This window comes from Bubalus kerabau, chromosome 4 (genome assembly GCF_029407905.1).
Source record: "Bubalus kerabau isolate K-KA32 ecotype Philippines breed swamp buffalo chromosome 4, PCC_UOA_SB_1v2, whole genome shotgun sequence".
Lineage (NCBI taxonomy): Eukaryota > Metazoa > Chordata > Mammalia > Artiodactyla > Bovidae > Bubalus > Bubalus kerabau.
Window position 1 is genome coordinate 143026338 of NC_073627.1, and position 24885 is coordinate 143051222.

The 24885-nt window shown below is 41.4% G+C and overlaps 1 protein-coding gene across 2 annotated transcripts in view; it reads right to left on the reverse strand.

Annotated features, from left to right (window-relative positions):
- KIF24 (kinesin family member 24) overlaps positions 1-24885 on the reverse strand; it is a 73088-nt gene that overhangs the window by 6684 nt on the left and 41519 nt on the right. For both annotated transcript variants that reach the window (XM_055578842.1, XM_055578841.1), the window contains exons 8-12: positions 22340-22427; positions 15762-15883; positions 14866-14971; positions 5437-5508; positions 3037-3146 (exon numbers count right to left, since the gene is read on the reverse strand). In XM_055578842.1, coding sequence (XP_055434817.1) covers positions 3037-3146; positions 5437-5508; positions 14866-14971; positions 15762-15883; positions 22340-22427 — 498 coding nt within the window. The remainder of the gene's footprint in view (positions 1-3036; positions 3147-5436; positions 5509-14865; positions 14972-15761; positions 15884-22339; positions 22428-24885) is intronic.

The window sequence follows — 24885 nt, forward strand, 5'->3', positions numbered from 1 at the left end:
AACTGAACTGAAAATCATGTTGATTGTCTTCTTGGGCCTTTGCTGAGGTGTTGCAGTAGGACATACACACAAGGAATGAGTTGAGAGTTGCCATGGCAAGTCTGCTGCTGCTGCTGCTACTAAGTCGCTTCAGTCGTGTCTGACTCCATGCGACCCCGTAGACGGCAGCCCACCGGGCTCCCCTGTCCCTGGGATTCTCCAAGCAAGAACACTGGAGTGGGTTGCCATTTCCTTCTCCAATGCATGGAAGTGAAAAGTGAAAGTGAAGTGGCTCAGTTGTATCCAACTCCTAGCGACCCTATGGACTGTGGCCTACCAGGCTCCCCTGTCCTGGTTCCAAATTACCTCCTGTTATAAAACTGAGCTCTTTTAGTTTTGTTAAAAGGGAAACACCAAAGTTTCTTCCTAGGAGTCAAAGAAGTAATTCTAGAAATCTGAGGGTGTCAGAAGAAATCTTACAGGTAATTTGGTCACTGATGCTAAGTATGTCCAGTGTACTCTACCTTTTTCCAAAATCACTCTTGTTACTGAGCTCTTTTTTGATAAACCTGTTAGGGGTCCAGCTAGAACTTTATTTTTATACTATTTACCAACACTCTTTTAGTATGTGAAGAGAGAAAAAGTTTAAATCAGAGGAAAATTTCAAATAAGCAATAAAATCATTCTCATCTTATGTATGTACAGATTGTTACCTACAATTAATTTAAGTACATAAAACAAATGACTTTCTTACTTACTTTCAGTAATTTTTCAGACTGCTTTGAATGAAAGAGATTATTTCTATTATACTTTTTCTAGTTTTTAACAAAAATTATTTTAAATAATTTCTCAACTGTACTCAATACAACCCCCCTGAGAAAGGGTTGCTTTCATCTTCCTTTACTGAAGCGCTGAGGGGAATGTTTTGTTCTCTGCTCCTAATGATGTTCTCACTTCAAGCACTTGTTATGTCTGTGATGCAGGGAGGGATTTATGAAACAAGACTGACCTAGGGTTAGTAACTGTTGCAGCAGGGTAATGGATACATGGGGGGAAGGAACTTGAAGCCATACTCGTTTGGGGGATACAATTTTGGACATCCCACGTCTTCTAGCTGATCTCAGTCTTCACTTATCTTCTAGCAGGGCTAGGACGCTGGCATTAAGGAAGCCATGCAATAAGGAATCCTCCTTGAGGAAACTTATTTAGGGGACCTATTACAGGTGTACTTCATTTTACTGCATTTTGCTTTGTGCAGAGGGCATTTGCTTTTTTTTTTTAACAAACTGAAGGTTCATAGCAACGCTGCATAGAGCAAGTCTATCAGTGCCATTTTTCCAACAAGATTATTTTTAAATTAAGGTATGTACATTGTTTTTTAAAAACATAAGGCTACTGCACACATGATAAACTCCATAGTATAGTGTAAATATAATTTTTACATGTACTGGGAAACCAATCTGAGACTTCAGTGCGATTTATCACAGTGGTCTGAACCAAAGCTGCAGGATCTCCACAGTATACCTGTATTCTTGTCTGGGAAATTCCATGGACAGGAACTTGTACAGTCCAGGGACCACAAAGAGTCAGATACGACTGAGCATATGCCTATAATATTACTATTGTTGTCGAAGTTAACATATAATGAGTGTTCACTCTGTGCCAGGTGTGGCCCTAAGCCCTTCTCACATGTCACCTCACTGAATCCATGTAACTGTTACATGAGGTAAGTGCCGTCATTATCCGTGTTCACATTAAGGGAACTTAATGTGCCCAGAGAAGTTGAAAACTTGCCCAAGATCACTCAGCTAGCTAGTGGCAGAGGCAGGGCACTGGCCCAGATAGTTTCACTCTAGAGTCCATTCTAGTAGCCACTTTGTAAATGGTCTCTCCAATTGGAATGAGATAAAGTACACAGAGAACATCACTCAAGCCCTGACGCCCAGAGGGAGCGCCTCCTTTCATTCACAAATATTAGTAACACACCTACTAGGTACCAAGTACTGTCTAGGCAGGACAGATGCAGTGGAGAAAAAGATAAGGTTCCTGTTCTCATGGAACTTAAATGATAGCTTATCTTTCCTTCCCAGTGAGTTTCATAAAATGCCACAGATACGAAAGATTCTTCAACAGCAATTTTAAGAAAACCAGGTTCCCCTCAAATAGTCTGTTAACTTTGGAGACAGCTTCTGAGAGACTGAGAGGAGGTGTTGTATGGTAGGACCAGGCAGCAAAGCAGCCAGAGGAAAGGATGGTAATGAGAGCGCTGTCAAACGAGTAGGAGACACATGACCCCAGGGTAAGAGTGGGAGGGGCCCTGGCAGATACCAAAGTCACTAGAGCCCTGACCTGGCAGTCAGAGGCACTAGTTCTGCCACCAACTCCCAGTGAGCCCTTTTAAGGCTCCTGCACTTTTCTGGGACTCAGTTTCTCCTTCCATAAAACAAGCTTGATCTCTTCTGGACCTACATAGCTCTGAGTACTTCTGCCTTGACAAATAATAGGTACTCTATCCCTAACAATTAGGCTTCCCTGGTGGCTCAGAGGTTAAAGCGTCTGCCTCCAGTGCGGTAGACCCGGGTTCGATCCCTGGGTCGGGAAGATCCCTTGGAGAAGGAAATGGTAACCCACTCCAGTATTCTTGCCTGAAGAATCCCATGGACGGAGAAGCCTGGTAGGCTACAGTCCACAGGGTCAGAAAGAGTCGGACACGACTGAGCGACTAATCCCTAACAATTAGGGCTGAGGCTGGCAGGAAGAAAACCTCATGAAGCCTTCCACCCTGGAGAAATATTTCATCTCCGGCTAGCTATTTAAGAGCCACTGATGGAGTTGTCTCCTGAACAAGGGAACATGTCACCTTCCTCTTGTCACATTCACACTTGTAAAATGACAGGGCCTACCAAAACACATTTTCCACATGACCAGTTGCACGTTCCCCTGGCAGTAGAATTATTATCCCAAGAACAGGTTTGGGGAACTCAAGGTCAGATCCTTGTGTGTGCGTCTTTCACACACACACACACACCCCCAACTCTGACCCTGAGGGGGACTCACCGGTCAGCATAGCGCAAAGTATTCAGAGTGTGTTCAGTGGCCACATGGCTTGGTGAGATGTTGGCGATCATGCAGGTTTTGGCATTGCCAATGAAAGAGTCCTTCAGCACCTGTTCGAAACAGAAGGCAGGTCAGTGAAATCAACTAACAAAGGGCATATTGACTACTTATGGTGTTCAGGACACTGGGCCATACTCATACCTACCACCTTCTACAAAAAGGCAATTAACAAAAGAAGAAACACAAATGATCAATAAACAAACAAAACAGGTACTCACTGCACCACTAATCAAAGAAATGCAGAGAAACCATTTTACAAAATTAAAATTTGTGGGGACTTCCCTGGTGGTCCACTGGATCCCACATGCTGCAACTAAGGGTTTGTATGCTGCAACTCAGTTTGTTACCTCAACTAAGATCCAGTGCAGTCAAGTAATAAATAAATTAAAAAATTAAAATTTGGGGGCCTGTAAGATTAACAAAAGCAGAGACATTACTTTGCCAACAAAGGTCCGTCTTGTCAAGGCTATGGTTTTTCCTGTGGTCATGTATGGATGTGAGAGTTGGACTGTGAAGAAGGCTGAGCGCCAAAGAATTGATGCTTTTGAACTGTGGTGTTGGAGAAGACTCTTGAGAGTCCCTTGGACTGCAAGGAGATACAACCAGTCCATTCTGAAGGAGATCAGCCCTGGGATTTCTTTGGAAGGAATGATGCTAAAGCTGAAACTCCAGTACTTTGGCCATCTCATGTGAAGAGTTGACTCATTGGAAAAGACTCTGATGCTGGGAGGGATTGGGGGCAGGAGGAGAAGGGGACGCCAGAGGATGAGATGGCTGGATGGCATCACTGACTCGATGGACGTGAGTCTGAGTGAACTCCAGGAGTTGGTGATGGACAGGGAGGCCTGGCGTGCTGCGATTCATGGGGTTGCAAAGAGTCGGACACGACTGAACGACTGAACTGAACTGAAGATTAAGAAAGACTCACATGAACCTGCTCTGGTGAGGGTCTAGGGAAAGGGTGCTCCTGTACAGTGCTATGCTGCCCATGTACTATGTAGTGTGAATTGGTACATGCCTTTGGGAGGGCAGTTTGGTAACATGTTAAAAACCTGGTAAAAAAATGTTCCTACTTTTGGTTTGGCAATCACACTTCAAAGACTTTATCCTAAAGAGACAATTGCTCAACTGATTTAATAAAAAAGTATACACAGGATATTCATTACAATATTATAACAGTAAAATTTGGAAAATCTCTAAGTCTATAAACAAGTAACTAAAAAATTATGAACTGCATAAAACCATAAAAACTAATTATGGATATACGTACTTAAGTACCTGGAAAGATCTAAAACTTATGTTTGCGTGAAAAAGGCATATGATTCTGTAAGTGGATTTATGTGTGAAATTACTGATTTAATTAAATAGGAACACAATTTCTGGGGTGGAGGACATGTTTTGAAAAATAACAAAGCCAATGTCAGAATCAGGACTAACCATCCAAAAGAAGGGTTTCCTGAGTCCCCAGTTGTAGTCATGTTTGAGAAGAAACCATCTAACCCACAGATGACTGATTCTAATAAGTTAGGAGCTATGTTATCATGGGTTCTGCCCTAGTTCCCATGAAGCTGTTGGTCTAGCTGCACAGAGTGAAAACTTCTCCCAGAATACAGAGCACCTCACGTAGACTGCCTCCTACCTAGCCTGTGCTCTACTGTGCACAGTCTTGGTGCAAAAGGGAACCAGGGGTCCCTGTAACTGTCTTCACAGCTATTTGGACCGAGGCTGAGCCCTCCATGGGCCACTCTTCTTGGTGCTTCCTATCAATAAAGCACATTTTCATGACAGAAAAATGGAAGAAGAAAAATAAGCTATGGTCCTACTACTCAGAATAATCAGCTAACAGAGATGGATAATTTTTCTGTGTAGTTTTTTTTTCTCATTTCATATTTTTAAACTATAGATCTTGGTCATCTTTTCTGGAAGGACATGTCAAAAATCAATCTCATTCTTTTTAAATGCTGCCATTATTTTTTGTCTTGAAACACTGGTCTATCTAAGTCTACAACTAAGAGTACCAAGACAGCTACACTGCCATCCCCTTCAAAGGCTCAGAGATGTCACTAAATCAACAAGGTTTCTTTCTGTTAGAAGTAAATGGAAAGCTGTTGGATGGTGACCACTGCTTCCTGGTTGCTGTGTACTGCAGGGATCCCTGCCTGAGGATGCCCTTTCTTCTTCAAGACTGAGAGCTCCTAGAAGGAAGGGGACTCCTCCCCTCCTCCCTCTCCGTCCCCCACATCATGCCTTGCTGGCAGTGGATGCTCTCCTGAATGATTCAATGAATGGAAGAAGGAACACATGCGTGAACCAGAACTCAAAGCTCATATTGAACTTTACCTGAGTTAATTTGCTTTGCCTGAAAGGAGTGTGGGTGTGTTCCTGATCCAATGCACGGATACATTCCTTCAGCTGCAAAGTGGTAGAATAACAAGCACATCAAATATCACATGCAAAGTGAGACTAACAGATCATTTTTTTTTTTTAAATAAACCACACTCATGCAACTCTCCTCCAAAAGGAAGTCAAAACGCCCTGGTAGTTTCTTGCTCAACAAGAACAATAAAGGTAGACTGGAAAACATCATCCTATGCTAGCTATGCCTAGTTAAACACCCTGCCCCCGGCCTCCTCTCAACTTAAAGGCTGTGAACCTAGGATTAGAGCAGAACTGACAAACCCAGAGTCCCAGAGTCCCACTTTGGTCCCAGAGTCCAACTTATGTGGTGGCAGTTCTGGCTTGCCGGCTCCCTATCTCTCCTCACTCTTCCCAACTACAAGATGCACTTAAATAGAGAAAATACCCATGCCACTCCCCCACCTCCCTGTTCACACATGCACACCGGTAGGTACAGCTTCAAGTGCAGATTCAGATACAAGTTGTCTGAATAGAACAGGAGAAATCCTAGAGGCAGAGCTGGGAAGGAACTGAGAAATCACCTAGGTCTACACCCTCATGAAAAAAAGTAGGGATGGTGGCCCAAAGGCAAAGAAGGGCATGTCACTTGCTCCTGGGCAGAGCCTCTCAAAGAAGTGCTCATTGGATATCACTAGTGCCAGCAGAAATCTGGATATATACATCTCCAAGGGCAACATGCCCATCAGAAAGAGCAGGGGTTGAGGGGACAAGACCAGGGAGGAGAGACCTTCTATTTCTGAGTCATGCATCTAGGGTAAGCAACAGTAAATGAGAAGAAAGGGAGGGAAGAGAATGGAAGGGATCCCTTGGAAGTGCCAGTGCTGGGAGTTCACCAAGAAAAGGTAATGAGCCTTGAGAGTCTCCTGTGACTGTTCTTGGCAGCAGCCATAGATGTCCACAGCTAACACTTCTCTATCCAAGAAGCTGCAAGGTTATAAGACGGTATAAAGGATTTCCACTCTTATTACAAGTCAGTCCAATATCCCCACTGGGAAAATTCTCTAGAAGGGATGAACAGGTAACCAAACCTGGCCCCTGAGTTGCACCTGCCCCTTACATACTCAAATCCAAGTGTGGCCATCAATCTCTATGAGCCCTTGGGTCCCTTTAGCCTTGCTGAATCAGAATGGAAAGTAGACTTTACTAAGCTCTAAGGGAAAAGTAAGGGAAATACCCAGGAAGGAAAAAAGAGGCATCTTTATACACCTCACAAAGCACAAGATTTTGATCCTGTTCTTTAAGGCTTGTTTCCAGGCTCCTTTACATGTTGTCTCCCATGTGAGATAGACAGTCAAGCCCCAAAAGATACTCCACAGGTGCCATGCCATGCCATGCTAAGTTGCTTCAGTTGTGTCCAACTCTTTGCAACCCTATGGACTATAGCCCTCCAGGCTCCTTTGTCCATGGGATTCTCCAGGCAAGAATACTGGGGTGGGTTGCCATGCCCTCCTCCAGGGGATCTTTCCCATCCAGGGATCCAACCTATAACTCCTGCATCGGCAGGCGGATTCTAGCGCCACCTGGGAAGCCCTCTCCATAGGTACCTCTTAGGTTTCCTAGTTAATTCCTGGACCATAAATTTAAACATGAGAATCAAAGATTTCTAGCCAGAGGCTGTAGACCCTTGGCAAATTCACTTAACTTGAGCTTCAGAATCCTGATCTATAAAGTGGGAATAAGAGAATCTGTTGTGAAGATTAAACTCACTAGTGTATAGTACGTATTCAAAAGTGTATTAGCTCCTTGGAGAAACGATTGATTTCAGGGCAAGGACAAGGAAGAATGTGTGACACCTTGTAGTGCTAAAAGGCAAGAAGATGCTCAAAAAATGAGCATGTCAAAAGGATTACAAAACCAACCTGAAAGAACTTATGGACAGAACCCCAGAAAGAACTCCCAATAGCCATTTGGGAAAATGTGAGCAAGAAAATAATGATAGAAATGGATTCTAATTTAGCAAATGAAAGAAATACCCATTTACTGTTCAGTTCAGTTGCTCAGTCGTGTCTGACTCTTTGCGACCCCATGAATCGCAGCACACCAGGCCTCCCTGTCCATCACCAACTCCCGGAGTTCACTCAGACTCATGTCCATCGAGTCGGTGATGCCGTCCAGCCATCTCATCCTCTGGCGTCCCCTTCTCCTCCTGCCCGCAATCCCTCCTAGCATCAGGGTCTTTTCCAATGAGTCAACTCTTCACATGAGGTGGCCAAAGTACTGGAGTTTCAGCTTTAGTATCAGTCCTTCCAATGAACACCCAGGACTGATCTCCTTTAGGATGGACTGGTTGGATCTCCTTGCAGTCCAAGGGACTCTCAAGAGTCTTCTCCGACACCACAGTTCAAAAGCATCAATTCTTCAGTGCTCAGCTTTCTTCACAGTCCAACTCTCACATCCATACATGACCACAGGAAAAACCATAGCCTTGACTAGATGGACCTTTGTTGGCAAAGTAATGTCTCTGCTTTTGAATATGCTATCTAGGTTGGTCATAACTTTCCTTCCAAGGAGTAAGTGTCTTTTAATTTCATGGCTGCAGTCACCATCTGCAGTGATTTGGGAGCCCCCCCAAAATAAAGTCTGCCACTGTTTCCACTGTTTCCCCATCTATTTCCCATGAAGTGATGAGACCAGATGCCATGATCTTTGTTTTCTGAATGTTGAGCTTTAAGCCAACCTTTTCACTCTCCTCTTTCATTTTCATCAAGAGGCTCTTTAGATCGTCTTCACTTTCTGCCATAAGGGTGGTGTCATCTGCGTATCTGAGGCTGTTGATATTTCTCCTGGCAATCTTGATTCCAGCTTGTGCTTCTTCCAGCCCAGTGTTTCTCATGATGTACTCTGCATATAAGTTAAATAAGCAGGGTGACAATATACAGCCTTGACGTACTCCTTTTCCTATTTGGAACCAATCTGTTGTTCCATGTCCAGTTCTAACTGTTGCTTCCTGACCTGCATACAAATTTCTCAAGAGGCAGGTCAGGTGGTCTGGTATTCCCATCTCTTTCAGAATTTTCCAGTTTATTGTGATCCACACAGTCAAAGGCTTTGGCATAGTCAATAAAGCAGAAATAGATGTTTTTATGGAACTCTCTTGCTTTTTTGATGATCCAGCGGATGTTGGCAATTTGATCTCTGGTTCCTCTGCCTTTTCTAAAACCAGCTTGAACATCTGGAAGTTCACAGTTCCCGTATTGCTGAAGCCTGGCTTGGAGAATTTTGAGCATTACTTTACTAGCATGTGAGATGAGTGCAATTGAGGAGATACGCCCCGTCCAAGGTAAGGAGCAGTGGCTGCGCTTTGCTGGAGCAGCCGTGAAGAGATACGCCACGTCCAAGGTAAGAGAAACCCAAGTAAGACAATAGGTGTTGCGAGAGGGCATCAGAGGGCAGACACACTGAAACCATAACCACAGAAAACTAGCCAATCTGATCACACGGACCACAGCCTTGTCTAACTCAATGAAACTAAGCCATGCCATGTGGGGCCACCCAGGATGGGCGGGTCATGGTGAAGAGGTCTGACAGAATGTGGTCCACTGGAGAAGGGAACGGCAAACCACTTCAATATTCTTGCCTTGAGAACCCCATGAACAGTATGAAGAGGCAAAATGATACAATACTGAAAGAGGAATTCCCCAGGTCAGTAGGTGCCCAATATGCTACTGGAAATCAGTGGAGAAATAATTCCAGAAAGAATGAAGGGATGGAACCAAAGCAAAAACAATACCCAGTTGTGGACGTGACTGGTGATAGAAGCAAGGTCTGATGCTGTAAAGAGCAATATTGCATAGGAACCTGGAATGTCAGGTCCATGAATCAAGGCAAATTGGAAGTGGTCAAACAGGAGATGGTAAGAGTGAACGTCAACATTCTAGGAATCAGCGAAGTAAAATGGACTGGAATGGGTGAATTTAACTCAGATGACCATTATATCTACTACTGTGGGCAGGAATCCCTTAGAAGAAATGGAGTAGCCATCATGGTCAACAAGAGTCTGAAATGCAGTACAAGAGTCTGAAATGCAGTACTTGGATGCAATCTCAAAAACGACAGAATGATCTCTGTTCATTTCCAAGGCAAACCATTCAATATCACGGTAATCCAAGTCTATGCCCCAACCAGTAACACTGAAGAAGCTGAAGTTGAATGGTTCTATGAAGACCTACAAGACCTTTTAGAACTAACACCAAAAAAAGATGTCCTTTTCATTATAGGGGACTGGAATGCAAAAGTAGGAAGTCAAGAAACACCTGGATTAACAGGCAAATTTGGCCTTGGAGTATGGAATGAAGCAGCGCAAAGGCTAATAGAGTTTTTCCAAGAGAACGCATTGGTCATAGCAAACACCCTCTTCCAACAACACAAAAGAAGACTCTCCACATGGACATCACCAGATGGTCAACACCGAAATCAGACTGATTATATTCTTTGCAGCCAAAGATGGAGAAGCTCTATACAGTCAGCAAAAACAAGACCGGGAGCTGACTGTGGCTCAGATCATTTACTGTTGTAAGTAAATAAATAAAGAGAAAAAAACCAGCTCTTTCTTGCAGTAGAATTCCAACTAATTAACGTAGACTGTGTGCTCAGTCACTAAGCCTTGTCTCTTTTGCAACCCCATGGACTGTAGCCTGCCAGGCTCATCTGTCCACGGGATTCTCCAGGTAAGAACACTGGAGTGGGTAGCCATTTCCTTCTCCAAAGGCTCTTCTAGACCCAGGGATCGACCTGCATTTCCTGCATTGGCATGCAGATTCTTTACCACTGAGCCACAAGGGGATCCCCTAATGTAGAATGATGGACACAGAAAAATCTCATCATGTAAACACCACAGTAATAATTGTTACACGTAAGAATCATCAATGGACATTAAAATTAGACAGCAGAATTAACAAGTAAATAGGTACTGCAGAGTTTAAAAGTATCTGTCCATAAGATACTTATTACAAAGGGAACAAACGTAACCTCACAATGGGGGTAGCACAAACCAGCTTAACCCAGTGATCAAGTTTAACATTACCAGTAATGACATATTGACTGCGACAATACACTGCTGCTGCTGCTAAGTCGCTTCAGTTGTGTCCGACTCTGTGCGACCCCACGGATGGCAGCCTACTAGGTTCTGCCGTCCCTGGGATTCTCCAGGCAAGAACACTGGAGTGGGTTGCCATTTCCTTCCCCAATGCATGAAAGTGAAAAGTGAAAGTGAAGTTGCTCAGTCGTGTCCGACTCCTAGCGACCCCATGACTGCAGCCTACCAGGCTCCTCCCTCCATGGGAGTTTCCAGGCAAGAGTACTGGAGTGGGGTGCCATTGCCTTCTCCGACAATACACTGAGAAGGGTACAACTTCTGTGCTATTCTTGCTAAAAATTCATTATCTCAACCTAATAATGAGAAAACATTACACAAACCCAAATTCAGACAGTCTGCAAAATAACTGGTCAGCATTTTTCAAAGGTGTTAAAGGTCAAGATTGACAAAAACTGAGGAGACTACATACAGAGCCATGACAACTAAAGGTAACAGAATCCTAGACCCGAAAAAGGACATGAGTGGGACACTGATGAAATTCAAACAAGGTCTGTGGACAGTTAATAGAATTGTTTTAATGTTCATTTCCTGATTTAAATTGCTATAGTTATATAAAATGTTAACACTGAGAAGGCTAGGTGAAGGAATGCTACATGTTTATTTTCGAAGCTTTTTTGAAATCTAAAATTATTCAAAATTTTAAAATGATAATAAAAAGATGCTGACTCTCTCAGCCTCTCAATGTACCCCTCATGAGACCTGAGGGTAATGTGTCCAGTAGGAGATTTCAGTTCTAATCAAAAAGACTTAACGTGGATAGAAACAGGGCAGTACTAAAAAGGAATGGGGGTCCTTAACAGTCATGAATGAGCTCCAGGATGCTGTTAGGTGAAAAAAGCAAACTGCAGAGCAGTGTTAACAGTATGCTCGCCTTTTCTTTTCTTTTTTCCCATGAGAAAGGGGTGAGTACAAACAAACATGGTAGAAAATGGTTACCTAAGGGGAGGGGGATGACAGGAGTGAGGGGACCGAGATGAACACTAGCCTTCTCTGAATGTGGCTTACTTTATAATTTTTCTTTAACTGAATACAAAATTGGTGAGCTTAAACACACAGAATTATTTAAAGAGACTTTGCAATATAATATTATGACTATACATCAAGGGTAGAAAGGACAACTGCAAAGAAATCTTAATCTGAATTCAGTAATCATATTAAAATTAATATACTATTATTTTGGTATACATACATATTGAGGTAGAGCAAATAAATTATATTAATGTTGTTAGGAACTAAGAATTTTAGCATAAGAGAAAAGGGAGAGAAATATAAATTCAAAAAAGCTAAGCAAAAACCCTGTAGTCTTAATTTTTAATTAATTTATTAGTATGAATCCATGATACACTTTTCCCTTCTCTGTCCATCAAAAAGACCTAGAAGTAAGAACTAACCCAAAAGAGAAATTAAGGAAACAATTCCATTCACCATTGCAATGGAAAGAATAAAATACTTAGGAATATATCTACCTAAGGAAACTAAAGACCTATATATAAAAAACTATAAAACACTGGTGAAAGAAATCAAAGAGGACACTAATAGATGAAGAAATATACCATGTTCATGGATTGGAAGAATCAATATAGTGAAAATGAGTATACTACCCAAAGCAATTTATAGATTCAATGCAATCCCTATCAAGCTACCAACGGTATTCTTCACAGAGCTAGAACAAATAATTTCACAATTTGTATGTAAATACAAAAAACCTCGAATAGCCAAAGCTATCTTGAGAAAGAAGAATGGAACTGGAGGAATCAACCTACCTGACTTCAGGCTCTACTACAAAGCCACAGTTATCAAGACAGTATGGTACTGGCACAAAGACAGAATTATAGATCAATGGAACAAAATAGAAAGCCCAGAGATAAATCCACGCACCTATGGACACCTTATCTTTGACAAAGGAGGCAAGAATATACAATGGAGAAAAGACAATCTCTTTAACAAGTGGTGCTGGGAAAACTGGTCAACCACTTGTAAAAGAATGAAACTAGACCACTTTCTAACACCATACACAAAAATAAACTCAAAATGGATTAAAGATCTAAATGTAAGACCAGAAACTATAAAACTCCTAGAGGAGAACATAAGCAAAACACTCTCCGACATACACATCAGAGCAGGATCCTCTATGACCCACCTCCCAGAATATTGGAAATAAAAGCAAAAATAAACAAATGGGACCTAATTAAACTTAAAAGCTTCTGCACAACAAAGGAAACTATTAGCAAGGTGAAAAGGCAGCCTTCAGAATGGGAGAAAATAATAGCAAATGAAGCAACTGACAAACAACTAATCTCGAGAATATACAAGCAACTCCTACAGCTCAACTCCAGAAAAATAAATAACCCAATCAAAAAATGGGCCAAAGAACTAAATAGACATTTCTCCAAAGAAGACATACAGATGGCTAACAAACACATGAAAAGATGCTCCACATCACTCATTATCAGAGAAATGCAAATCAAAACCACTGTGAGGTACCATTTCACGCCAGTCAGAATAGCTGCGATCCAAAAGTCTACAAGCAATAAATGCTGGAGAGGGTGTGGAGAAAAGGGAACCCTCTTACACTGTTGGTGGGAATGCAAACTAGTACAGCCACTATGGAGAACAGTGTGGAGATTCCTTAAAAAACTGGAAATAGAACTGCCTTATGATCCAGCAATCCCACTGCTGGGCATACACACTGAGGAAACCAGAAGGGAAAGAGACACGTGTACCCCAATGTTCATCGCAGCACTGTTTATAATAGCCAGGACATGGAAGCAACCTAGATGTCCATCAGCAGATGAATGGATAAGAAAGCTGTGGTACATATACACAATGGAGTATTACTCAGCCATTAAAAAGAATTCATTTGAATCAGTTCTAATGAGGCGGATGAAACTGGAGCCTATTATACAGAGTGAAGTAAGCCAGAAAGAAAAACACCAATACAGTATACTAACACATATATATGGAATTTAGAAAGATAACCCTGTGTACGAGACAGCAAAAGAGACACTGATGTATAGAACAGTCTTATGGACTCTGTGGGAGAGGGAGAGGGTGGGAAGATTTGGGAGAATGGCATTGAAACATGTATAATATCATGTATGAAACGAGTCGCCAGTCCAGGTTCGATGCACGATACTGGATGCTTGGGGCTGGTGCACTGGGACGACCCAGAGGGATGGAACGGGGAGGGAGGAGGGAGGAGGGTTCAGGATGGGGAACACATGTATACCTGTGTTGGATTCATTTCGATATTTGGCAAAACTAATACAATATTGTAAAGTTTAAAAATAAAATAAAATTAAAAAAAAAAAAAAAAAAAAAAAGAACTAACCCAGTGGTGATAAGCACCACTAGCACTCCTAAATGCTCCCTAACTACCATTTCCCTCTAAAACCAAGGCTTGTTGAAGAAATGGCTGATTTTAGTTCTGGGGGAAAAAATGTACAAGCCTACAACATTTTTTCATACTAGAAAGCCAGGGACTAGTAGGGTTGTGTCAAAAAGACACAGGAACATAATGGCCAAAAATGTATAAATTAAAAAGTAAAAAAAAAGGACAATGAGTTTATAATACAAAAACAAACAAAAAAATTAAAGAACAACAAACTCATGGTCATGTTCAGGTTACCAGGACATCAACTCATTCTGAAAATTGGTGAGTAAAGGCAAAGAATCAAGCATTTATCTTGCCTCCATTGCATGAGTTATACTTCAGGATAATCAGATAGTTGGGGGAAAGTTCTTTCCAGCTAATAAATACAGAAGGAATATTAGAATTAGAATATCACCATTTTGGAATCCCTAGTAAAGCAATGGGATAAAAGTAATGCTCACTGACGGTTGCTAAACCACAAGGCATAAAAGTTGATAGGAAACATAATAATGGAGGAATTAGATTGATAACACTTGACTCTTCCTTAATTCTCAAAATCACAAGAAGAGATAATCAGACATTCTGTACCTCCTGATGGTAATTTTAAAACTTGATGAGAGCAGAAAATGTACTTAAGTGAACCATTCATGCAACTGCAGAAATACTTCTTTGTTTCTAACTGGCAGGACTGACCAGAGGAAGAGAAGGCAGGGAGAGAGGAAGAGCTGTCTAGAACTGTCGAGAATATGACTGGGCAGCCTCCAACTCCAACCCTGGAATTCCACTGCCTTATTCCAACCCACCCTCACCCACTTTGGCTGCATGTAAAGATGTGCATAATCTCTCAAGAAGGACTTTTAGATGAAAGGTTTAAACAACTTACAGCCAGAAGACTCTGGTTTATTTCCGCGCCTTCCATCTTTGTCTGTCTATCTGAGTCTCTGGCATCCGCTGCTCTTTCACTGCCAGCCAAGTCAATGAAAGAGATCCTAGAGAACAGACACAGCAGGCAAAACTTCTTTGGGGCTTTGGTTTCTTTTTATATCAGCCAACATTTTGTGATGGCAGGAAGAAATCAACACAGGCCCATCCTCAGGAAAGTTAAAGACATTACTGTCAGTTTTCCAAAAGTATCGCAAGATTTTAATCTGTCAGTTATAGCTGGCACTGTTCACTTACACTCTTGTTGGCTTTAACCATTTGTGAGAAAGTATGATTGAAATTAATTAAACATTCTTCCCATAAGGCTAAATGACTACAATGCAAATCACTTAGGTGACCACTTAGATAATTAAATAGAGACTTTTGTGGGCTGCTTTCCAGCTCCCCACCCCCCAAAAGACTCATTACTCAGAGGTGAGATAGGCTCATCCATCACTGTGGCAGAGTGATGCTAAGATAGCACCAGAGAGGCGATGAATGTACCCATCTGTCGTATGGCTTCTTTCAAGAAGGATGGATTAATTTTCCTTTTTTTTTGACCTGTAAGCTCTCTGAGATGCATTTCCTACTATTCCTCTGCTGATACTGTGTTTCACACTAGAAGCAATCAATGTTCCTTTTAATAACTTAGAGTTGACCAACAATAGGTCATTACTTCATGGTTAATCAACTGGTGGCACTTTGGTACAATGATTTATTTCAGAGTTAATAACTCTATGGTGTATCCCTGAAATAAAGAACTCTATGGGGCAGGATGTCCTGTTGTTGACAACACATATTTCAAAGTCACATTAAGGAAAGGCAGACAATGCAGTTCCCTGCATATTTCCAGCTCACCTGCCAAATGTCCTCTTGGCTGAATCTTTGATCTGAATTTGGATGATAGCGTGAGAGCGAGAGGAGTCTGCATTAACTCCAGTGGCCCTGGTGCTGCGCTCCTTGCTGCCCTTGAGGATCACCTGAAAATAAAATCCATAGGGTGACTTCTGCATGGAGTAAACAAAGCCCTCTGGCTCCTAAGAGTTGGCTGAGAGCAGCAGAGACCAGACAGAAATTTGTCAGTATACTGCAGTCTTTTCCCTCTATGTAGAAAACTGCCTAAACACTAAATCACAAAAAGTAAGTACCCAAGAGCAACGACAACAATGTGGAAAACTAATCTTGAGGGAGAACATTCAACAGCTCAAGAGCTAATTTACTTCTTGATCTCATACACTCTTTTTAATATCTTTGATGGATTTATCCTGACTCAACTCCACAGGGCATAACTTGGCTCCAGAGTAAGGTCCCATAATACCCATCTGTTGTAGTAACTGAAGCGAAGGACTGAAATGTGCATCCCAGAATGAATAATCACATCCACCTGTTCCACCACAATGCAGTCATAAAGGAGACCAGGCCTGACATGTGGAAACACAGAAGTGATGAGTTATCGCAATTGCTACGAGCCCATGATTACCCTGGAGACCACTGCCCCTTCAAATGGGAGTGAAGACTAGTGTGGGTCCCTTCGACCACAAAGGAATGGGGGAGCAGAGGTGAAGCCTCAGGAATGGCCTCACACCACTGAAAACACAGCCATATATGAATAGCTGCCCTGATTTGGGGAAGTGTTAATTACTGAAAATCAAATAGGTGATGGACTTTAAAAATATTTGATAGAATCCTCACAGTAGCCTAAGATGAGGTGAGTATGATTATTATGCTCAGTTTATAACTGAGGAATAAATTCAAAGGTTGACTTGCTCACAAATAGCTGTTTTGTGGCAGAACCAAATTCTACATCTAGTGCCAAGTGTGGCTGATTCCAAAGCCCATGTGGTTTCCACTACATTGTGGGGTCACTTATGATAAATTCATCTATTTGCAGTGTGAACTAGACTAAAGGAAGTCCTATCTCATTTTTCCTCAATCTCTCAGAATTTTAATTTTTATCATATTGAACATGGCTACCGCTTCCAAATTAAGAGTTCAAAAGTTGACAGAGTCAAACTTCAACAATAGTTTATAATATACCTTAACTAGCAGGGGTAAGTACTTAAAAAAAAATTAACTTAATATTAAGTTTCTTCATGGCCTAAGTGATAAGTTATGTCTCTAAAGATTACCTGTGCGATTTAGATTTGTATCTTAGAACCAGATTTTAAATGCACTCATTTTGTAAATAGCTTGCTAAAAGCTTAAAGGGACTACCTTATGAATCCTTTTGTAAAGAGCAGAACTTGTTAATTTACAAAACTGGATTATCAACTGCATGGACAGCTTGTTGCTGCTAATCAGAAATGGGAAGAGTTAGAAAAGTATCCCTTATACTGGTTGTGGTTAAGTGCCAAACAACAACAACAACAAAAAATCTTCCCCCAAAATACTGATAAATAAGGCTGGATGCTGGCTAGGTCACTTAAGACCAGATCTATGACTGAACCATCTGGTTTACTTATCTATCTATGCCATGAAGCTTGCAGAATCTCTGTTCCCTGACCAGCGATTGAACTTGGAGCCACGGCAGTGAAAAGTGTCAAGTTCTCACCACTGGACTGGCAGGGAATTCCTGTGAACCATCTAGTTTAAATGTACTTCCTTATCCTGGCCTTTCCTATCATTCTGATTTCACATTTTCAAAGATTATAATGCAAAGATGATGGATTACTTTAAATCTGTATTATTTTTATTAAACTTCTCTTTTTTCATTAGAAAGACAAGCTTACTGTGGAAAACTTAGAAAATACAGGAAAAATATAAAAATGAAAATATATACCTTCTATAACTTCAGAGTTAAAAAGATTCTGGTGCATTTCCTCCTCCCAGAGTTTCAGGGTTCTCACAGCTCTTTTGATACACACACACACACACACACACACAGCCTTTTACAAACTTCATGAAGAAACAGAGATCTTTTAAATGTCTACATTTGTGATTTGTGTAAGCGATATGCTTTATAGATAAAGGAGAAGTTAAATGAATTATCCAAGGTCACACAGGCAGCATATGGTCAGGCTAGGGATAGAAGCCAGGTACCCTCTGCCACATGATGGCAGCAATGATGCTACTTCTGCTGGAATCTAGAGTTCAGAGAGGCCTCAAGGTCATACCTAGTCAGGAACTGACAGGAAGCTCAAGGGGTGGCCTTGTGGCATCCCCAGGGGAGTTAAGAACGACTGTCTTCCAAGGTTCTGTTATAGAGTTTTATGTCTGACTTTTCAGTACACCTTATTCACCACGATGTACTAGGTATCTGTGAGTGCATCTCAGAAAATCTAACATGTTGGCACGACCTTTCCTGACTAAATGCCTTTTAGGAAAACAAGAGGGAATTTCTGGTCTATGGTCCAGTTTCCTCAGCCTCAGTAGCAGTCTGCAATCACCATGTTTTTCAGAAACTGTGGAATAAAGCAGCTGAGCTCTGAGGAGTAAAAATGAGGCAGTCTGCAAAGATCATCAGACAAACTTTTGTAAGTGGCATACAACTCAAGTGTAGCAGTTAAAAACAAAATATGAAGTTAAACTGTCTGGGTTCACATGCCAGTTCTGACAATATGGTTGTCTGAACTCTTGAAAATCACTTAACTTTTCAGGGCCTCAGTTTCTTACCTAAACAATGGTAATTTCATAAGTTATTTTTGAGACCAAAAAGAGATAAGACATAGTAAAGCACTTAGTACTACGATTAGCACATATAAGTTCCAATAAATACTAATTAAAAATATATACTAAAGAACTAACATATTTGTGTAAACTTCCAAAACATAAACTATTTCTTTTAAAAAATGTAAAATAATCAGAGATCTATGGAGAAATAGAGCTTTATGGATCAACATGCGATTCCATGGCTCCCAAGTACAATTAAAAGTTTTAAAAAAGAAGGAAGGAAGGAAAAGGGAAAGAAGAGGATAAAGAACAAAAAGAGACAATCTATTTGAGAGAAATGCAAGTCAAGAAACAGAATAAAATTAACACATCACCTTAAAAATCACAGGCCTCCCATTTCTCTCACTACCTCTTTCTTTTCCAAGTCCTCCTTCCTAATAAAGTCTACTGGGCAAGTTTCTCAATCTAGACTTTAGACAAACATGTTATATGAGTAGTAAAATGGGGACCTGCTACAATACAAAGGAGAGACAACTGTTGAATTCTGTGGCACTGGAAAATATCTGGGGATTTATTAATAAGATTAATAGATGTGGGGACTTCCCTGATGGTCCAGTGTCTAAGACTTAATGCTCCCAATTCAGTGGGCCTGGGATTGATTCCTGTTGAGGGAACTAGATCCCACATGCCGCAACTAAGAGGTCACATGCTATAACTAAAGATCCTCATGCCACAACTAAGACCCCCGATACAGCCAAATAAATAAAGGTATTAAAAAAAAAAAGAATAACAGACATGACAAATTCAACTAGCATCCCAGTAAGCATTATATGTACATTATCTCATTTCCTTCTCTATCACCCAACCCAATCACATAATATCCACATGTTTCAGGCTCAGAAAGGTAAAAGACGTGCTCAAGGACACATGGGTGCGGACCCAGCTCCATTCAGGCTTTAATCACCAAGCTTCCAGCACAAATACCAAAGATGGGCTATGAGCACTTGAGCAGAAGAGGCACTGTGTATAGACTAAGTCTCTATCACCGGCATATGACTGAGACTTATCTTAGGGAAGCTCTGCTCTGTGGGCCTCTGCTACCAATTACAGCCAAGGCAGCACTAAAACATGAAGCAGATTTATTAGAAGTTTGGGAATGGATACCTATAAGTACATGAAATGTCTGTAAGAAAGACTTAAAAACCTGAAAACCTATATAACTAAAAAATGCCCATCGTTTGCCTGACAAAATCTTGATTCCAAATCTGGATGAATCAGCAAGTCCTCTATAAAGGCAGGGAAACCCTGGTGCCTGGATTGTTAAGACCAGGTAATAAATATACCTGGAAGGAGAAACCTCTTGGAGGAAGGACAATCCTGTGTGAAAAACGAAGCCGCTAGTTGTGCAGGCAGGCAACAAGCAGCCATGCCTGTGAGCCTGTGGGTGATCTGTGAGGTGACACCTGAGGGTGACACCTGAGCAAACGCATAGGTGATACATGAGTGGGGGGAACGGTGACACCTGAGTTAGCAAGTGCTGTTGTTCCAACTCAGTAAATGTTTATGAGGGTAGCCATGTCAGAGATCCATAATTTATATCAACTTTCCACCTTGATCTCAGCTGGCTTCCTTCTTGTACTACCTCATATGTATTACAGACTGAGGGTATATGGCAATAACGGCAATATGTTCACTAACAAGAAACTTCTCTCTGCTGGTCTTAGAAAATACACCTTAGGACAGAGCAGTGCTATAAACTCTTCCAGGGTGAGAGTGATTTGACACTAGATTGCCCACTAACACAGTTATGACCCATAGCCAAGGAAAAGGGGCTTCCTTTTAGTGTTTGATCCTTTCCCATTCAATTGGTCTAATTTCCAGGGACAACAGCATCATGAGGACCAACTCTGCTGAGACTCCCAGCCAAATAAAGGAATGACTAGGGGAAGTGGGGGCATGAAGACCACAGGGAACAGGCGTATGAGAAACGCTCTCCTTAGGACTCTGCTGTGGAGGGAGCTCTGGATCGGTCAAGAATAGTCAACAGTCTCAAGGGAGCCCTTCAACATGTCCCACCCACTTTTGTTCTGCATCTGCCTCTGAGATAATTGGAAAGAGGGTCTTGGCTCTCAGGTGACTGTTAAAAACAGCCACAAAAGGTGCCATCCTTGGATTTTGGACAGGACTCAGGAGTCTGATAATCACACAAATACAAGGTCCCAGCCTTTATTTGTCCGAAAAAAAAAGAAACTGTTATAAAAAGACTTGTGTCAATGGTGGGCCACCCTGCCATTTCACACACCCAAAGTCCCTAGAGGGATGTACTGTGAAGCTGTTCTACAGGTGGTTATTGTCAAGTACCCAACTCGTCCTTCCAGGCTTCTCCCTTTGACTGTAGCCAGGCTTGTTGGATATACTAGAATGACTATGATAGCTACATGTTAGAATCACTGTGGGAGCTTTTAAAACAATAGCCCCCTTTCTACACTGCTGGTAGGAATATAAAGTGGTGCAGCCACTTTCGAAAACAGTTTGGCAGTTCCTCAAAAAGTATGATTCAGCAGTTCCACTCTTATACATATACTCAAAAAAAACTGAAAACATATGTCCACACAAAACCTGTACATGTTTGATATTTGGCAAAACTAATACAATTATGTAAAGTTTAAAAATAAAATAAAATTAAAAAAAAAAAACAAACAAACCTGTACATGAATGTTTGTAGCTCCATTATTCATAATAGCCAAAAGGTTGAAACTACATGCCCATCAACTGATAGATGAATAAAATATGGTATATCCATACAATAGAATATTATTTAGCCACAAAAAGGAATGAAGTACATTTATCAATACTTCATTTAACAACATAGATGAACCTTGAAAACATTACACTAAGTGAAAAAAGCCAGAGACAAAAGGTTACATATTGTGTGAGATATGGCCAGAATAGGTAAACTCATACAGATAGAAATTAGTGGTTTTCAGGTACGGTGCTGGGGAAATAGAATAACTGCTAATGGTACAAGATTTCATCTTGGTGGATGAAAATGTTCTGGAATTAGAGAGTGGTGACAGCTGCACAACTGTTTGAAGATACTAAAAAAATCACTAGGTTGTGTGTTTTAAAAGGGTGAAAGTAAAAAAACCGATTGTAAAGTACCTTTGGACAGACAAACAAAAAAACTAGAAAATAAATTAGTTGCCTCAAGAAAAGGGAATGAAAGGAACATTTTCACTGTAACTTTTGAATTTTGAATCCATGTGAAGGTATTATCCATTAAAATTTTTATTTAAAATATGACACTCTCTCTCTAGAAGCCTTTACCAGAACCCATTACCATAAAAAAGCACATTAGCAGCCTTTGAAACTGGCCCCAAAGTATCCTCTCCTGCATTAGGCTTTCCCAAATGCCTTACTTTCCACTATCAAGGGACTGAGACCTTGTAGAGAAAGGAGCCATCCTCTCAGAGGAGGATTTGTATTTTATAAATGTGAAATGGCGTGTTCGTCATTGCCCTTTGCCTAAGTGAAATGAAAGTCACTCAGTTGTGTCCGACTCTTTTGAGATCCATGGACTGTACAATCCATGGAATTCTCCAGGCCAGAATACTGGAGTGGGTAGCCTTTCCCTTCTCCAGGGGATCTTCCTGACCCAGGAATCAACCGGGAGTCTCCTGCACTGCAGGCAGATTCTTTACCAACTGAACTAGGAGGGAAGTCCGCCCTTTGCCTAAATCTGAGTCCATTATACTTGTGAGACAGCAAAATGAAGTCTCTCCTTGTACTTGGGCTGCTACAGTGGGGTAGTAAAAGAGGAAGATTACCTCTAAGAGGAGCTCCACGCTATCCACCTGAAGCTCTCGAAGTCCCACTATTTGTACTACGTGCTTGCTATCTTCTCTTGCGAAGAGCCTGCAGAGACAAGAACATGGTTGGTTTGGCAGAGCTCCAGTAATAGACTCCTCGTAACCCATTCCACCACTCCCCCATTTTGCTATTGAGTAGGATTGATATGCCTTCTCCCTGCCCACCCCCACACCTCCTGACTCCAATGCTAGGCTTCAGGGGTGGTCTTTGATTGCTGTACATAAATAAATCAACACCTTTGGCTACAAAAAAAAGAATGAGTGGTTAACCCAGACCTACGCCAATCAGTGGATTCCTGGATACAGTGACTGGCTCAGGAGTTGATACAGGATCTCTGCTAATCCAATCAAAATAAAGTTCTAGTTTCTGGTTGTTAGGTACTCCTTTTTCCCTATAGAAGTGAAAAGCGTGTGGCCTTGGGAGCAGTGGTAGCCATTTTGCATCCACAAAGACTGTTTTAGAATGAAGCTAACACCATGGGAGATTGAACAGAAATGCAAAGAAACTGAGTCTTTATAACATCTCTGAACCTCTAGAGTCAAAAGACCCTAAGGCTTCTCTAGGTTTTCTAGTTAGTTATATGAGTCAATGACTTCCCTAAATGCTTAAGCCAGTTATAGTATGGTTTTATTTTACTACTTGCAACATAAGGAGTTCTGATACATTTTTGAAGGAAGCAAGGAAGAGTTGGTATTGCAACTAAAGCCTCAGGCCTGAGCACAGTGTAATGAATGGTTACATCTACCACCATCAAACCAGATCTGCCAAGGGGCAGGTATTGCATCTATCGAAGACACTAAGATCATTTTCTCCCTCAGTAAGAGAGTGATTAAAATGAATACTGGAATTTCACTTCATAGCCAAATAAAAAGATTCTCTCAAAAAATGTTTTTCTCTGTCTATCCCTTACCCCAAGTTTCCAAATTTTTACAGAAGGATAGGGAAACAGCCTCATCGATGCTCATGACCTCTCAGAAGACAACTCTATTGGAATAGTTGGGCTTTGGGAATAAAAGGATCGAGCTTTCAGCACCCTCACATCATTCCTGAACGTATTTCCCAGACCCTATTCCCTGAGCTCACCTCAGAAAGTTCCTAATGAATAGCCTAAAGTGTACTGTTGTATTTTCAAATCATATAAGCAAGAAGTATATTTGTACAACTTTTAATGAAAAGGTATAAAGACAACTTATCTTCTACTTTAAAGAGTTAATTTTAAGATCTATAAACTTTGGCTTTTAGCTGAAGAGGTAGACTGAGCACATATACTTCTTTCTACCTTGGTCAAAGCCCCTTTTACAGAAAATATATTTTATTTAAAAACAACAGGATAAGTTATAATAGCTCTAAACAAAAAGAAAGGGTGCTATCATTGAAGCAGGACATTTCAGAAGTCTCAGAAAGTACGAAAAAAAGAGACATGAGCCAATTAACCAAAGACATTAAAAAAAAAAACAAAACCCTAACATCTCCCAGCTGAAGACATTTTCAGAGTAAATGTGAGTTTTCTCTAGAGAGCCCCAGAGACGCTTTTACCCAGAAGTCAGCATATCCCCATTCCTGTAGCTATCATCAAAGAAAGCAGAAATACAGGGCAATATATTGATGTAACTCATTAAAGAACTGTACTCACAAAGAAACAAACCACACACACACACAGCACAGCACAATAGAGGCTTTTATTCTTATACCAACTGTTCTTTAAAGGAAGTGGCCCTTTAGACTGGAAAAGGCTCCAAATAAGGGTATTAAGCTAGAAAGAGAAGCTGTGGTGAAGCTAACTTGAAGCTTCAAAACCAACACAGAGAACAGAAAAGAAAAGCATCTCTTCCTGAAAGTAACCCCAAAGTAGAACCCTTCCTTATCTGGCAGTTGTGTCATGAATGAACCCCCAACTCCAGTACGTTCTCTGAACTGTGGCATACTGAAGGTCCTTTTTTTGGTTGAAATAGTCCATAGAATGGTGGCCTGCCTAAGCCCACTTCTGTGACCTCTCCAGTTATACTACACCCCACTCCAGTACTCTTGCCTGGAAAATCCCATGGATGGAGGAGCCTGGAGGGCTGCAGTCCATGGGGTTGCTGAGGGTCGGACACAACTGAGCGACTTCACTCTCAATTTTCACTTTCACGCATTGGAGAAAGAAATGGCAACCCACTCCAGTGTTCTTGCCTAGAGAATCCCAGGGATGGGGGAGCCTGGTGGGCTGCCGTCTATGGGGTCGCATAGAGTCAGACACGACTGAAGTGACTTAGCAGAAGCAGCAGTGCCCCTCTGTGATGGGGGCCTACCTATCACGCTCTCCACGAACTGGAGCGGCTCCTCACCCCTACTTCCCATTCCAGTGTTGGCCTGGAGAACATGAAACTTGCACGACCTTTTAGACAACTCTATGGGGCTTGGATACCTTTGCAGCGGGATAGTGTCTTTCATTTGATTTGGTTTTCGCAGACTTCCACCACACTCAGCCTCAGCTCTCTCCTCTCCACTTGGTGTGGCTGCT